The sequence below is a fragment of the Triticum aestivum genome, chromosome 2B (assembly GCF_018294505.1).
Source record: "Triticum aestivum cultivar Chinese Spring chromosome 2B, IWGSC CS RefSeq v2.1, whole genome shotgun sequence".
Lineage (NCBI taxonomy): Eukaryota > Viridiplantae > Streptophyta > Magnoliopsida > Poales > Poaceae > Triticum > Triticum aestivum.
In genome coordinates, this window is record NC_057798.1 from 416,559,782 (window position 1) to 416,575,692 (window position 15,911).

General features: G+C 43.6%; 1 protein-coding gene across 19 annotated transcripts; it reads left to right on the plus strand.

Annotated features, from left to right (window-relative positions):
- The first annotated feature begins 205 nt into the window (after positions 1-205).
- Positions 206-9,246, plus strand: LOC123045235 (uncharacterized). Of its 19 annotated transcripts, XR_006421163.1 has the most exons (9): positions 206-2,784; positions 2,887-3,266; positions 3,734-3,847; positions 4,423-4,517; positions 6,488-6,722; positions 7,141-7,367; positions 8,117-8,199; positions 8,542-8,628; positions 8,925-9,246. XR_006421163.1 is itself a non-coding variant. In XM_044468202.1 (8 exons), the coding sequence occupies exons 1-6, from the start codon at positions 2,749-2,751 to the stop codon at positions 6,579-6,581; spliced, it is 504 nt and encodes a 167-aa protein (XP_044324137.1). In that variant the 5' UTR covers positions 206-2,748; the 3' UTR covers positions 6,582-6,722; positions 7,141-7,367; positions 8,542-9,246. The 19 variants fall into 19 exon arrangements, 8 of the variants coding, with proteins under 8 accessions (XP_044324137.1, XP_044324139.1, XP_044324136.1 ...); XR_006421168.1 differs by having other exon boundaries at positions 7,141-8,199; XR_006421170.1 differs by lacking the exon at positions 8,117-8,199 and having other exon boundaries at positions 8,696-9,246.
- Positions 9,247-15,911: the final 6,665 nt, after the last annotated feature.

The window sequence follows — 15,911 nt, forward strand, 5'->3', positions numbered from 1 at the left end:
GACTGAGATCATAGTTTGTTAGTTTTCAATAAAATTTCTGATTCATACTCTACCTTATAAACGAATTATCACTTTAGCATAAAAAAGTATATGATATATATATATATATAGGGTTGGACTATTCTGTTGCCCATAACAGAATATTATTCTGGTACCATCAGTCCCTATAAGGACGCGACGCACAGACCACAGTAAACTTCCCGACCCGCCCCCAACCTACCCACCTCCTTCCGCTGGAGGCAGCCGTCGCGGGCGAGCCAGCGACGGCGGCAGCCGGGGGAGCCCGCGGCGCCGTGACGGGTCGCTCCTCCGACCCACGCGCTGACGCCGGCTGGCCGTCCGCTCCTCCGCCGACTGGCTATGCACACCGACCCGCACCGATACGAGCTGGGTAAAATCCCACCCACCGCCCAGTTCCCACCAGCGAATGGCCTCCGCCCCTGCTTTTAGCGCGCCGCCGCCGGCCTCCCACCACACGCGCCGCCACCATGCTACCGTCACACAAGCCGCCACCGGCCTCCCGCAAGACTCTCCGCCGCCGGCCCCCGCTTCCACCCGCCATCAGCCACCTTCAAGGGACACCCAGTCACCTTCACCGCCGCCACGAGCGACGCGCCTCCTCCCATGGATTCGGTCGCCACCCTGCGCCTCCTACTGGCGACGAGCCCAGTCCTCCTGCCTTCTTCCAGCAACACGCGCCGTTCAACGCCACCACCACTACCAGTTCAACACTGCCCCGACAAATCCTGTGCGTCAACCCCCTGGCTGACTTTGTTTCTCTCAACTTCAAGAAGAGGTTCAATTCAGAAGTTTGAACAAGAAAAATAGGTTCATTTCAGAACTTGCGTGTGGTGTATGTACTGCTGCTAACCTTGTTTTGCTTCTTTACAAAGCCTCTAGGAATATTAGTACTGAATTGTTTCTGTCAGCTCCAGCGGGCAAGTGGCCCTGCACAACAACATGCAGCGATTCAACAGGGGAGTGTGGGTCAGTACCACGCCGACAAGTCAAGTAGACGTCCTTTGCATCACGAACTGGTGCAGTTCGATCTTGCGCAAGCAGGAAATTCCCTAGTGCCGAGTGTGTCAGTACCACCCTACACAGCAGCAAACATTGTCTTCTTGCAGCTTCCATTGAACAATTAATCCAAGGAATTTTGGGTGGAGCAACATTTGTCGGTCTTAGGAATCTCGGTCATTATTCACCACCAGCCATGGTGATGGTCATTGCTGCTCTTTCCATCGCATGGGAGCCGGTTGTTGCTGCCCTTCAATATCTCTATTTCTGAACTATTGTTGCTTGCTATCTCACCCCTCTTAAAATTGTTCGATGATTCGTGTACAGAGAAATTAAATACCTTTTTTGTGTTTCTTTTTTAAGTCATTATATGCTCTCGAAATGTTTATGTTTATGCCTCAAAAGAGAGAGAGAGAGAGAGAGAGAGAGAGAGAGAGAGAGAGAGAGAGAGAGAGAGAGAGAGAGAGAGAGAGAAAACCAGTACGTGTGTCTCACACTCTGTTACATAACATTTTAATTATCTTTGCCACAAAGCTTCATTTATCCAGAGAAGTTCAAAGTAAAGATTAATTCACACTTTAGGTTTTTCTCCTTTTGTCTATTTGTTCAGTTCTGACTCCTTCGGTTTTGGTTGCAGAGAAAGTTCAAAGTTCATGCTCCTTTGTTTTTTGTTAAGTCAGGCAGAGTCAGGTTTTGCTTGGGCATCATCTCATCTCGTCCGTTCAGCAAAAGCCTCCAGATAAGTTTACACTTGTGGTTTTGCTCGTTGGTTTAATTCTTTAGTCCACACTCCTTGGGTTTTTGATCTAGAGAAGTTAAAGAAAACCTGTAGAGGTTTGTGGTAAGTTATGTTTCATTTGAAGCAGGAACATCAACTGCCACACCGATTGAGTTATGTATAATTCGAAACCCTGCCGGGCACGCCGCCGTCGGCCCCCTGCCCCAGCAAGCCGCCTCCACAACCTCCCTCCCTCAGTGCGGCGCCACCTAGCCCCTGCCTCTGAGCGCCACCACCTACCTCCGAGCACCGCCGGTCTTCGCGCACAACTGTCCCACTGCTGCCTCGCGCGCCAACTCTGTCCTGAGGCTAGCCACGGTGGTGGATCACCGAGGGATGGCCGGTCCTTGCCACCGGCGGCCGCACTCCCGATGTGTCCCGTGCGATTCCGTCAATAGAGGCTTGCTCCCATCACCATCCTCCTTCCAGAGTACAATGGCAATGGTGACAACGTCTAGTAGGTCCTCATGTGCCTCTGCTCGCCCTGCCTTCACCATCGGCCAGCCGTGAAAATCCCTCTAAAAAAGTTTAGGTAAAATGTGGATCCCTGTACAAAGTTCAGTACAAAAAGTTCAACTAATTTCTGGTGATGTTTAAGCTAAGTTCAGTGGAAAATTCAAGCTCAGTTCAATCAAAAAAATCAAGTCAAAAATTGCATGAAGCCCCTGCTGCTTGCGTTGGTGCGCTGCTGCTGTTTGTTGCTGCAGCAGGGTGATCTGAGTTGAGAGAGAGAGAGAGAGAGAGATAATAAAATGGAATGATCTTCCACATTGCCTAACTCGTGGCACAATTAGTTAATTTCTTGATTTAGTCCAATTGAATTCCTAATTTTGTTTCAGTTCAATGACTGCTATCTCTCTTAGTTTTGTCCTCTTTTTATGTAGCCTCCCAGTTGAAGTTCACCTCCATGTGCTACTCCATTCGTAGCTCCCAGCCTACCCTCGAGCAAGTACATGCCATGCACGAGATCAGTTCAACCTGTGCACTTGGTACGTTTGTGGGAATGTCTAAGCAAAAAGAGAAATCATATATTTTTGTGCAACATTTCGACCCTGCATCCCATGAGTTCCTGATTTTCTTTTGTGCAACAGTTCAACCTCGACGCTTGTGGCAGTCCCACAAGGACGAGTGTGGTCTACGATCGAGCAGTTGGTTCCCAAGCGAGTTCCTGGCTAAAGGTGGGCTTCCACGTTGAGGTGTGGAACGCAATGTACATGGAGATCCTGATGTAGTATGATGATGGCGATGTGGCGCGGGTGGACCTCATGGAGTTCGGCTGGGCTGGCGACGGTCAGCGGTGGACGCGGGTCCATGAGTTGTGGGGCTCCATCTGCCGCTCGACCACCGCTTACTCCCACTCTGTTCACTGGTTTTGTTTTCACTCTCACGCCTGTTCCTCGTCGATCTGTAGCAGCAGGAGACACGAGATCACCTCCGGCACCACTGGTCACATGAAGGCTGTCAAAAAATGGTATATTCTCCATAAAAATAGGTGTTTGCTTATCTATATTCTCTATTGTTGAATTATAGTACACACATTTTCCTCGCGTGCCCCATTGAGGTTGCGCCCTCATCATGGAAACACAGAGCTTCCATTCACAAGTACACCAACATGTTTGGTGCTCATTCATAAGTGCTTGTTTGTGCAGATCTCATATCCTTGTGTGTGCGCGTGTGTTGACGAACTTTGTGCTAAAATGAGTTCAACTAAGTTTAGATCTCTGTACAAAGTTCAACTAAGTCCTTGACACCCCTGTTACGATGTGATATACATGCCGCCAGTCTCGCGTTGCGGATGAAATTCCATTAGAAACAAAAGTTCAATTTCGCTAATTCATGCAGTTCTGTAGTTAGCACAAACTGGTGGTTCATTTTGCTAATTCTTGCGGTCTACAATTTCTTTTTGTTTTGCTAAAAATGGTAATTTTGGTTTGTCAGAAGATGGTGAACTGTGGGAGTACTTCCCTTGCTCTTTCTTCTACATCAAGGTCAAAAAAGCCCTTCATCTGCATCCATCTGCGGCAGGAACACTGCTTTGACATCAGGAACTCTGTGAGAGAGCCTCTCCTCTCTTTTACTTTTACCTTCTAATCCCCAAGTGTTTGTTATTGCATATGAGTTTTGATCAAGACATAACCTTGAGCTAATAAACTGTTCTTGCTGGAAATGCATTTACAAAATTATTGACATCTTTTTGTTAGTAAGGTTGTAAGCAATCTGGAGATCCCTAGTATGCCACTGTATGTTTCTTTATACAATCCCAAATGGATTATATAGCTCCTGATAACAGAATAAATATTATGAAAAAAGCTCAAATACTATCATACGGTCAGTTCAAAAAAATCTTACGAGCACTTGCAAGGTACATAGTTTTTGCAGAAAAGATTTCAAAAACTCGGGTTCACCGATTTAATGAATTACTATTAGTTCAAATTTCCTAATATCTACAGTTCAGGTTGAGGAATTTAGGTAGTTCCCCCCACGGTCCTCTGCATCCAGCACCGCTGACACGCAACCTCTTCTCCGGTTTATCTTCATTATGACATTTAGTTGCGGTTCAACAAAAATAACAGCAGCAGTACACACATCTCTTTTCTCTCACTAATTTGTTTCTCCCTGTACTGCAGCACGAGGGAGATTGGACTAACTGCAAGAAAAAAAGCTCAGTTCTACAGACAGCCCCCACCGCCCACATGGATTACTTCCTCCGGTCCTCATCCAGGTATGGGGCTCACATCAGTCCAACTATTCCTCCCTTATCCGTCCGAGCTCGTCCTGCCATGCTCCTTCACGTACGAGCTTTTGCCGGCACTGGTGCACGCCGCCACATGTTCAAAGAGTGTATTGGAAAAAGTTCAGAAGTTTGGTTCCATAAAAAATTGCACTTTTTCATCTCGAAAGATCATGAAAGTTGAGAAGTCAAGGTGCCTAGCACCTGTTTGATGAAATGGCAAGCTAAATAAATATATTAGAGATGCAGATATCAACTTAGCTCAGTTGTGCATATGACAACATGATCTAACTTTCCCTCCAATCTGATGCGATTTTATTTGTATCAAATGGACTCACAGAAAAGTTGCACACAAAAGAGCATCTTCTAAAATGGTTTAAGATCTATTTCATAATTTGCCAGATAAAGAAATTTATATAGTACTCTTTAATCATTTTGTAGTTCCTCTAGAATGTTTGTTGCAAAGCAGGAACAATTCATTCACTTGTATGAGATGAAAATATTTGATTTCTCATGAAACCTCTAAAAAAATCTAATTTCACAACCTTAAGAAATTACCAAATGGATGAGCAAATTAGTATTACCACTGTACTGAATATTCTGTAGTGGTTAGTATACTAGAGAGTAAAACTGTGCCCTATTGTTTGGTTTAATTTCTGTTTAGTTTTGTGTTCTGTTGTTTGTCCTAGTTGATCCATGTGTTATTGCTTCTATGTTGTGAACTTCTAATTCCATCATGAAGGAAAGAAGATAAGCGAGCTAAGTACTTGTTTGGAAAGTTGGTAAGTTCGAACACATAAACCTAAAGAAGTTCACTGAAAAAGTTTGGTTTCGTTTGAAAATATGTGATTTTTGGTTGGAAAATCATTAAGGAAATAGTTCACTTTTGCTAACTCTTGCTCTGGTTGGAAAATTAATGGTTCAATTTACTGAGTCCTTTGGTCTACAAATTTATTTCCGTTTGTATGTAAGTGGCTTAGTCAACAGAAAAAAGCGAGCAGTTCTGTTCAAGGGAGTTCAAAAATTAACATACAGGAAGTTCTTGATTATTTGGGTTATTTTGTATGATTTATTTTTTGCAGAATCTTGGTGTCATTTTGCCTTGCAGATAAAATTCTTACTGAGTGTACTTGGTCCCTACTGGCTGTAGCAGCTTACTTTCAAAAACTGAACCTTACTGTCTCCAGATCAGCATAGAAACAAGTTATTACTTTCTTGGTTAAAAGAAGTGTATACATTTTACTATTTATAGATTTAGATTGTTGGAACAAGTTCTCATACACGCCTTTTGGCTCTGTTACAACTTGCTAAAAGGGTTAGAATGTTATTGGTGTTGCAAAAATATCGGACGCTCTCAACTGAATAAGAAGTGTGTAGTGCAAGTTCAGGTATAACTACTGCAAGAGTTCAAAAATCTCAATGAACAAAGCTCTAACCAAAGTTCAAGAATTGTTTCCTTCATAAATTAGTTTTCTTTTGGTTAATTTGTTGTTCTGGGCAGTACAGACGTAGAGTCTTGTGTAGTACATGTGTGTATTGTACATTGTATATTGTTATCACTTACCAGAGCATCATGGACAGTAATAAGAGAGATACATAGAGTCATTCTATTAATCATCTTGCTAGCAACACTGGATACATTTCATCTTTGCAAAAATGTGATATATTTGGTGCAATTTATGAATGATTTGATTTCGATTTTGAGCTATCATGCAACTTAATTAAAAACATGCATTTTAGTTCAAACACCAAGTTTTGGACCACAGAGTTCATGTTTTAAAAGTTTTTATAAATTCCAAACTAGTCTGTGTAAATTCCCATGGAGTAGGTGGGCGTGTTGAGCGGCTACTGAACTTGTGGTGCTGCTGCTTTTGGACTGCCCAGGAAGCACGTCATTATAGAAGGCAAAAATCTGTAACCTATATAACTCTTGTTTGTTCTGACTTCTTGTTTCTCTACAGCGGCCAAATCCCGACACACCTGATAGTTGAAACTTACACATGGCCTGCGACCAACTGCGCCGCCTCTAGAAGCTCCTTGGGAATGACTTGGTAGTAGCTGGGATCCCCTTACAGCAGCAAAATCCCGGCGCACCCAGCCGCCGCTCGTGATCCCTGCTCCTTCAGCTCGACTTCGCCGGTGCCGTCAGTCCACAGGAGTAGGAGCGTCATGCCCGGCAACAAACAAGAACAGAAGGTATGTGCTCGGAAATTTAAAATTCCGTATACATTTGCTGAAGTTACCTTATACTCCCATCAATCTTATGATTTAGAATAAATTTCAGCCATGATTTAGACTTTCTTTTTGCAATAAGTAAGTTCACTATCTTAGTACAATTAGTTGACCATCTCAGTACAACTATTATTGGGTGTGCCAAAACTAGATGCAAGTCTAAGGTAACTTCAGCAAATGTATACAGAATTAATGTGTAAACCGGTACATGCTCCTTGTTGATAAAATCTAGCCCATTCAAAGTAGTCATGATGGGACTAGGATGCTATGTTTTATCGTTATCTAACAGTGCATACATCGTTATCCAAGTGGAGTACATCATTATCTTACAGTGCAGATCTTACAGTGTAGTACAGTAAATCATGATCTAACATTTTTACAGGAACTGCACGCTATATATAGAATTTCTACAGAAACTGCTGCAGATACATGACTTATGAGGCTACCAGAGGCTACTACACCTCCAGATTAATGACAGCCTGCAACTTACTTGCTTCCAACACACTAGTAACACATTCTAAGGTTCGTAATCGGCTACTTAATAGCGCGGTTGCTATTATGTGGGTAAAGGTCCTCATTTTGTTGATGGTGGCATCTTACAAAGAAAAGGTAACCTGCTTTTACTTATTAGTCTTATACTTTGCCCTTCAAATACGAAAGTAGAATCAATGTCAATAAGCATTTTCACAACTTCTCTTATTGTCGGTCGCTCAGCAGGTGCTCGAATAATTCAAGCAATGGCAAATGTTAAGGACCTTTATTATAACTTTTGATCCATAGTTGCTAACTTTTAGATCACAAACCGCTGTAGTATTCCGGTCTGAACATTGGGATCAAACCCATTTTGATCATGACATGATAAAAATGGAATGGTGGGAAGTAGCAGGTCCAGTTTCTAGTAAATGGGATCGTGGGCAGATGCATAATAGTCCTATCCTATAATCTGCAGTTTTCAGGATAAACAGGATCAAACGGCTTCTTCCCCAGACCACGCTCGGCTTTCTGCCTAGGCAAACCCCTTTTATTCCTCCCAGGCACAACCACAATATCCTTTTCAGTCCAAATTGACCGCTGACTGTGGTCCAAGTTCAGCAAATTGACCGTCTCAGATAAGTTCGTGAAAAAGATCAAACAAAAAAGAAACCCCAAATGGGAATTCGAATGGTAAAGTCAAAAATTTCCACTTGGCCTAGATAGCTCATATATAGTTCAATCTTGTAATTTAAAAGGTCAAGTCACAAGTTTGGAGATGATTTTTTGCAACTAGTTTGCTTTGATGATTCTGTAATTGCATCAGGCCATTACAGAAAATGGCTCTAGTCGTTCATTATTTATTTCAATTCATGAAATTGATACAGTGCGCCGCCCCGCCCGCAATGTCGTTGTTGCTTGCTAGCTGCTGGTGGTTCGTGTGCCCTGGTCGCTGCTGCTATAGGGTAAGGTGAGTGAGAAAGAGATTACTGAGAGGGATTTGCTGCTGCTGTTGTTCCTTGTATTGATAGAGGATTGTTGAATCTAAAGCCAGCTGCACCTTCGCATCCTATGCACTGTCACATATGAGTTGGTGCTCCCGCAGTAGTGTTCTAATTAGCAAAAGAACAATGAGAATGGAAAGAAGATGGTGGTTAAATATTAAGTATATAAGAACTGATAGAATGAGGATAACATAAAACAGTGTGTGACTGAAAGAAACTAAATATTTTGGTGCAAACGTTGTTGCTTTTCTCTGGTGCTATAGTTCAATTTATTACAACCGTTCTGCTTGTAATAGCATCTTCTGCAGGAAGTTCGAGATGGGAACACTTGTTTCAAATGCTCTCCTCCCATTCGCGATGCTGCCAACAAGGAAAACCTCTGGGAAGCTCTGCTGGTAATGCAATCTCCTATCCATCCCAGCTCCAACTTACTGCTGCTAATCAATTGTCTGCATGTAATAGAAAAGTAGGTGTTTGTTGCACAAGTTCGAGTTGTCGCTACTCGGAGAAGCTACTACTATTGCTAGCTTTGGGGTTCACATGCTACAACACATGGATCCATGGACAATGAATTAATATGAGAGAGATAATTTGGTTGTGTCATGCTCTTTAGTGTTTGTTTCTATTCCTGTTAGCACCAAATAGTGTTTGAATTTTTTTATTTTGTGCTCTCACATATTTGTTTGGGCAGTACAAACACATCAGCATAGTGAGTAAGGATGTGGCACCTTGGGGAATAATGCCTACAAAGCAAGCCCAGGATGACGACGCTGATCACTAGCATGAAGGATACCAAGCAGGCTAAGGATGAAGTATACGATGAAGGCAATGAGGATAATGAAAACATGCAATCCATAAACATAGCAGCAGCTGCAAGTTCTTCTGTGTATGATAATATGATTGCTACTTTTTAAAAGAAAGTGTATATGATAGTTTGATGTTTCTACAAGAAAGGAAAAAAATGGTTTGAATTAAAAACATTGATCAGTATGAATAAAAAACAATTATCAGTTCGAGTGCTCTCTCCTTCCTATTTTGGTTGATGTCCACGAACAGACAAAAAATTGTATGGAATGTTTGCTAGCATATATGTTTAGATCATAAATAGATGTCGGTTCTTCTATGGAATTTGAGAAAGTTTGTCTTTGAACCTGAGGAATATATGCTCAAAGAAAAACAAAGAAAAAGCACATCACATTTATTGTGGAAAAGTTTATTTTAGTTCAGCTATATAAACTATGTTGGTTCGATGATGAAAGTTTGACTGCTCAACCCAAAACATTTTCGAACTATGAAAAATACCTCAGTACAAACATATAGATATATTAGTACAAGTACTTTGTTTTCCGGACTACAGATATATTAGTATAACTACTTTGTTTTCGGGACGGGAGAAACTCACGAAATTATTTATTTTTCAAAATATATCATTCAGTTCAACGACATAACCTATGCAAGTTTGAAGACTATGATATCGTAAACAGTTGAAAAAGTTAAGAGAAAACAGTATAAAAAAATAGAGTAGGGTCTAGTCTATAAAACACGCTCAGTACAAACCCAAAATGGAGATCAGTTTGAGTCCTTCGTTTTTAGAAGAATTCAAAACTAATCTATAAAAAATAGCTCAGCGCGAACACACACGTAGATCAGTACGACAACTCTGTTTTTCCTAAGGAAAAAACAACACGATGGATCTTACCGTATTCAAAATTACTCTTCAACGGCTAAGAATTTGAGAAAACGTCCAACATGACTAAGTTTTGCATTTTTGATAGCTATCCAACGGTATATTATTTGCCCCATTTCGGCAAACTTTTTTAAAAACCCGCGTTCAATACCAATTTTAACCGTATTTGAATTTGTATTTAAACCGTCAGGAATTAGAAAAAAACTTTCTATACGCAAAAGTTGCGCATTTTCCATAGCTTTCCAACGCCGTATCATTTGCGTCAATCCGACAAACCGTTTGCAAAAAACAGTGAAAATACATTTCGCCCAGAATTTCACCGTTTTTCAAATTACTTTTAAATCATATAGAATTTGAAAAAATAGTAGATATATGGAAGATGCGGATTTTCACAAGCTTTCCAACGCCATCTCATTTGCTCAATTCCGATAAACCATTTGAAAATTAAGTCCAAAATACGATTCGCATTTTCGATTTAAAAAAACGTTTTTTTCAAAACTGCTCTTAAATTATAAATTCTTTGCAAAAACAAATTATAAGATTGTAATATGGATGTCAAGAGCTTTCCAACGATATATTACACGCTCCGTTTCAACAAAAAAAATTACAAAAAAATTTGAACTAAAAAAGACGATTTTTAACAGCAACAGAAAGCATCAGTTCAATCGTTCGAATTTCATCAGTTTCAAGTAGGGTAACAGAATAATATTCTGTTACGCATAACAGAATAAACCAGATGTATATATACAGACGGTCTATTCTGCTAATATTAGTAGAATAACTATTCTGATAACACTTCCACACTGAACGCTGAACACAAGTGCACGTCATTCTTTGAACCAAGTGTGTTGCAGTACTCACATGAGTGAACTTCTCGTCGGAAAAAACTGCACGCGTTGTTTTTTCAGTACTGTTTTCGCTCTAATTTTTTAACCGTTTATCGGAATAAGGCGTGTAATATAGTGTTGCAAAGCTATGAATTAGGCGCAACTTCGACATGTTGAACACTTTTCGAGATTGCACACGGTTTAAGAGGCAGTTTTGAAAATGGTGCGGCCCATGACGAGTGGGAGCAATCTTTTTTTCGCCATTTCTTCTAAACCGCTTGTCGAAACGAAGCAAATGATACACCGTTGGAAAGATATCATCGAGGTGCATCTTTTTCATATCTATTATTTTTTCTAATTCCTTACGGTTTAAGAGCAGTTTCAAAAATACTAAATCGCAGAATTACGTTTTTTTCGAATTTTTTGCAATTTTCGGTACTATTTTCGCTCTAGTTTTTGAACCGTTTGTCGAAACGAGGCGTGTAATACATCATTGGAATGCTACAGACAAGGCGCAACTTTCATATGTAGAAATGGTTTTGAGATTCTCTACGGTTTTAAGTTAATTTTGAAAATTGTGCGGCGGACGACGAGTCACAGCAGCGGTTTTTCGTGAATTTTTTACAAACCGCTGGTCAGGATGATTCAAACGGTACGCCGTTGGAAAGATATCGACGAGGCGCAACTTTTTTATGTAGAGCACTTTCTCTAATTCTTTACGGTTTAAGAGGAATTTTGAATTTACCGAAATGCGGACACTCTGTTTTTTGCGACACCCAAATCGACGTGAGTACTTCATCCGACTGAAAACCGCACTGCATCAGACGAAAAAATGCACTGCATCAGATGGGTAAGAGAATTGCATGGTTTCTTTTATTCAAACGTAATTTTTTTTCAAGGACGTGGAAGTAGAGTGCACTTCACATCGGGTGTAAATGAACCACAACACTATTAAGAAGTGAAACGCATTACTTTTTCCGCTTTCGTAACAATATTTTTGCACTTACGGGATGAACAACATCATAGGCCGATCGCACTACTTCATAATGAAAACCGCACTGCGTCGGGTGGGCAAGCGAGCTGCATAATATCTTTTTGTCGGACGTAAATTTTCTCACACAAGTTTTTGTAAGTTTTTGTCATTTTTTCCTACCTTTTTATGAACGAGGGCGGGCCGCAGAGACGGGGCAAGTGAACCGCATAATTATTTGTTGTATCGAAGTGAACCACATAATTATTTTGTTGTTTTTAACTTTTTTAAAAAAAATTCTTGGTAAATTCATCCGAACAACATGGCCATTGCTAGTGAGCTGCATGAATAAGTCAAGTGGACTGCATTTAAAATTACATTTTTGGCACCAAAAGATGTTACCTTCCAACAACACTCTTTTGATTTTTTTTAACAAACAAGTGAACCGCAACAAAGTATACCGAGCTAACCAAACTGTATGCACACGCACACTTTTTGAAATGTTAGCAGGATATTTGCTTGCCATTTTTGCAATTAAGACAAATGCCCTTCAACATATGGAACTAAACATACAATCTTGTAACATTTTTCTCACGCAGCGAGCTGGAGAAATCAAAAAAGAGATCTTCAAAATTCATCCCGTTGGTGGAGCTGGTGGTAGCAACAAATCCTGACGGTGCTCGTCTCACAGTACAAAAGTGTACTTCTTCGGCAACGCCTTTGCGCTGATCTCTGAGTGCGCTGTTTCGTAGCCATACTCGTACTGTGTCCCTCCTTTGCCACTCAAAACAAAATGCATCGGGTCCCAATAGTGGACTGCACGCACAAGCCAATCACCGAAAAACTGCACAACCCTTACATCGACCAAACTGCACGGCGAGGAAGTGGCGTCACCGTCAGGCAAGAGCGAAACAAAAAACAGCACTGTAGCTCTCTTAGAAGCAAACTGCACTGCGAAGAGTACAAATAAAACAAAAAAATACGCCTGAATTGCATGCACACGCGCTCTGCACCACATGGGTGCACCACGAGAACTGCTCGTCGTGTGTGTTTCGTCATCCACCCCTAATATGCACATAGGCAGGCTGTGAGCTGCACGGGCTGAAAAAATGGACCACGGGGCGACCTTCGGCGGTGCAGCAGCCAGCAAACTACAGTGCTGTGAGGTGGGCACTGAGTAGTATCCATGGATCCGTGGCCGAGCTCACAAGACCCAGCTGCAATCTGAGAGGACGCTCGAGGCCGGTGGTTACTGCACCGTGGCTGACGATGAGGGAGCCCGACGAACCTTTTTCCAAGACAGGGGCCCTTTCCAAGCTGCACGGGGGCCGCGACCGAGCTGCATGTGGTGGGGTGGCGCCTGAGTACCTACGAATGGCACAGATAAGGGTCTTGCCGGAGACCGCCACGAGGAGAGGGCTCGTCGTCGACTTGATCCAGATCGAGGACGAATGGCGGATCTGGGCGTGGGGAATGGGTGACGCCGGGCAGGGGTGGCGCGAGACCAGCCGGAGGGGCACCAGGAGGTGCAGCCAGCTACGGCACCGGCGGGGGAAGAAGCCGGATGAGGTTGGGGACGGACCAGAAGGATGAGGTTGTCCCTGACCCGCTGGATGTCGTTGTCGGCGCACGAGCTGGGGAGGAGAGGGCCATGAGGGGCTCACCGTATCTGGGGAGGAGAGGGCCACGGTGACCTCGATGCGGGGAAGGGCTGGTGCGGCCCGCAATGGCAAAGACGATGCAGATCTAAGGTGGAGGAGGGATGAGCGGTGGCTCACGCGAGCAGGAGCTGGTTCCACGGGGTCTCAGGGGTGCCGGCTCCATGGATCCAGAGGTGGCTCCGCTATTCTGGCGAACGCCTGACGGATCTGGGGAAGGGTGGAGCACTGGCGATTCCGGAGAGGTGGTGGCGCGTGGGGGGAGGTGGTGACCTGGCGGCGCGTTGGGGGTGGCGGCTCGGCGGCGTGGTGGGAATTTGTGGCCGGGCGCATGGTGGGAGGTGGTGGCGTGTCCGCACGGTGGGAGATGGCCGGTCGCACGGTTGGAGGTGGTGGCCCGGCGGCGCTTTGAAGGGCGGGGAGCGGGGAGAGAAAGTGACGGGGGTGAGGAAGAAGGCTGAGGGTGAATTTCTTTTATTCCGTCAGTCAGCGCGGGTCGGGTTGGTTAGGGTGTTAGCAGAATAAGCCGGATTGATGTGCAGAATAAGGTCTTAAGGGGTGTTATCACAATAGACCCACCATATATATATATATATATATTGTTGTTGTTGTTGTTGTTGTTCTAAAGATGATCATGATGCCTTCATGTTCGTATTTTATTTTATTGACACCTCTATCTCTAAACATGTGGACATGATTATCGATTTCGGCTTTCGCTTGAGGACAAACGAGGTCTAAGCTTGGGGGAGTTGATATGTCCATTTTGCATCATGCTTTTAGTTTTGATATTTATTGCATTATGGGTTGTTATTACATATCACTACTGCAGGATGCTGCTAACGCGACACTACGATTAGAGACCCTTCAAGAAACTGTGTGCGATGCAATAATCGCAAACGGTGGTGTCAGAGAACCGTCAAAAATGTCCAAAACGTTTGCGATGACGGATGCATCAAATACGGTTCAGATTTTAGTTGCGTGCGCGATGCATGGCATACGGTTCAGTTTAATGAACTGTTTGCGATGAGGAGGAACAAAAGAAACGGGTAGCCAGATGAAGGCGTGTGAGATACACAACATACGGTTCACTCGGATTAACTGTTTGTTATGAGGCGGAACAATAGAAACGAACAACTAGATAAAGGTGTGTGCGATTGAGGGCATACGCTTCAGAAGGATTAACTGTTTGTGATTAGGCAACAGAAGAGAAACAGTCAGCCAGATCAAAGGTGTGTGCGATTGATGGCATACACTTCACAGGGATGAACTGTTTGCGATTAGCCACAATAAACAAAAATAGTTAGACAGATCAACGTGTGTGCGCTAGACGGGCACACATTCTAATTAAAAGAAGTGTGCGCAATGGTAATAACGAGCGCGCACGGTTCTTGGAACAAGATGTGTGCTGACATTGCCTATTGCGGTACACCAAGCGCCACGTACGCGGCTGAGAAAGCATGCCCACGTTACGCCATCCGGGAATAGTGCCGCACTTAGAAATTATAGAACCATCAATAAATGTTGAGCCTGTGTCCCGTCACCTTCCAAATTGCAAACCTATTCACACCGATTAGAACCTAAACGGTTTCCCACTTAGGAGCATATTAGTACTAGGTTATAAATACTGTACTATGCCAAGATGACTGCACATTCCATCCTCACCTCCTTATCCACAAAAGCAAACAAGTCATTCAACATCATTCTCTTGTGTCTGCCATGGCCAGATTGAGTTCTCGGTCGACAGATTACCACCACAGAGAGGCGAGCATGGAAGCAGAAGCATGAGAGATGTCCTGCTTAGCCGCGAAAGCAGCTGACATGTCCTGTCGCACCGTCGAAGCAGCACGGAGGTCTCGCCGCGCCGCCGAAGCAGCACGGAGGTCCCGCCGCGCTGTCGATGCAGCAGACTGGTCCGGTCGCGCTGCGGAAGCAGCAGAGATTTCATGCCGCCCCGCGAATGCAGCAGAGATGTCCTCCCGTGCCGCAGCGGCCTGGGAAAATCTCTCGCGGGCAGGTGAGGATTCTTATAGGTGCATGCATGCGATCGTCCATAGCCAGATGGATCGGATCTCCGGCTAGATGAAGCTGCAGGATGAGTTGAATGCCTCGTTTGAACAACTCCGGGCCGACCGCGACCTACTGAGGGCGAAGATCGCCAGAAGGGCGGATGAGACCACTGCCTTGTTGAAGAGGACAGGCGTCATCGTCAAAAAACGTATGGACGAGAATGCCATGCTCCGCATCGATTGCGAAAGGCTAGTGGAGGAATCCGCGATTGCTTCCGAGCAGCGTATTAAGGACATGAAACTGATGAAAGAGATCATCGCCGCTCGCGACAAGAACTAGTCTTCGCGACCTGCAGTGCATCAAGAAAGTAGAGATCAGCGAGCCAGATCGTTGTATGTGTCTTCCTTCTTCTTTTGCCCTTGTGTATTTCGGGTGTAGCCGCATGTGGCTTTTTTAGTTATCTTCCTAAATATGTAAGACAATGTTTATTCACTGTCATCGTCCTTATATTCATCATGCTTGCTATAAG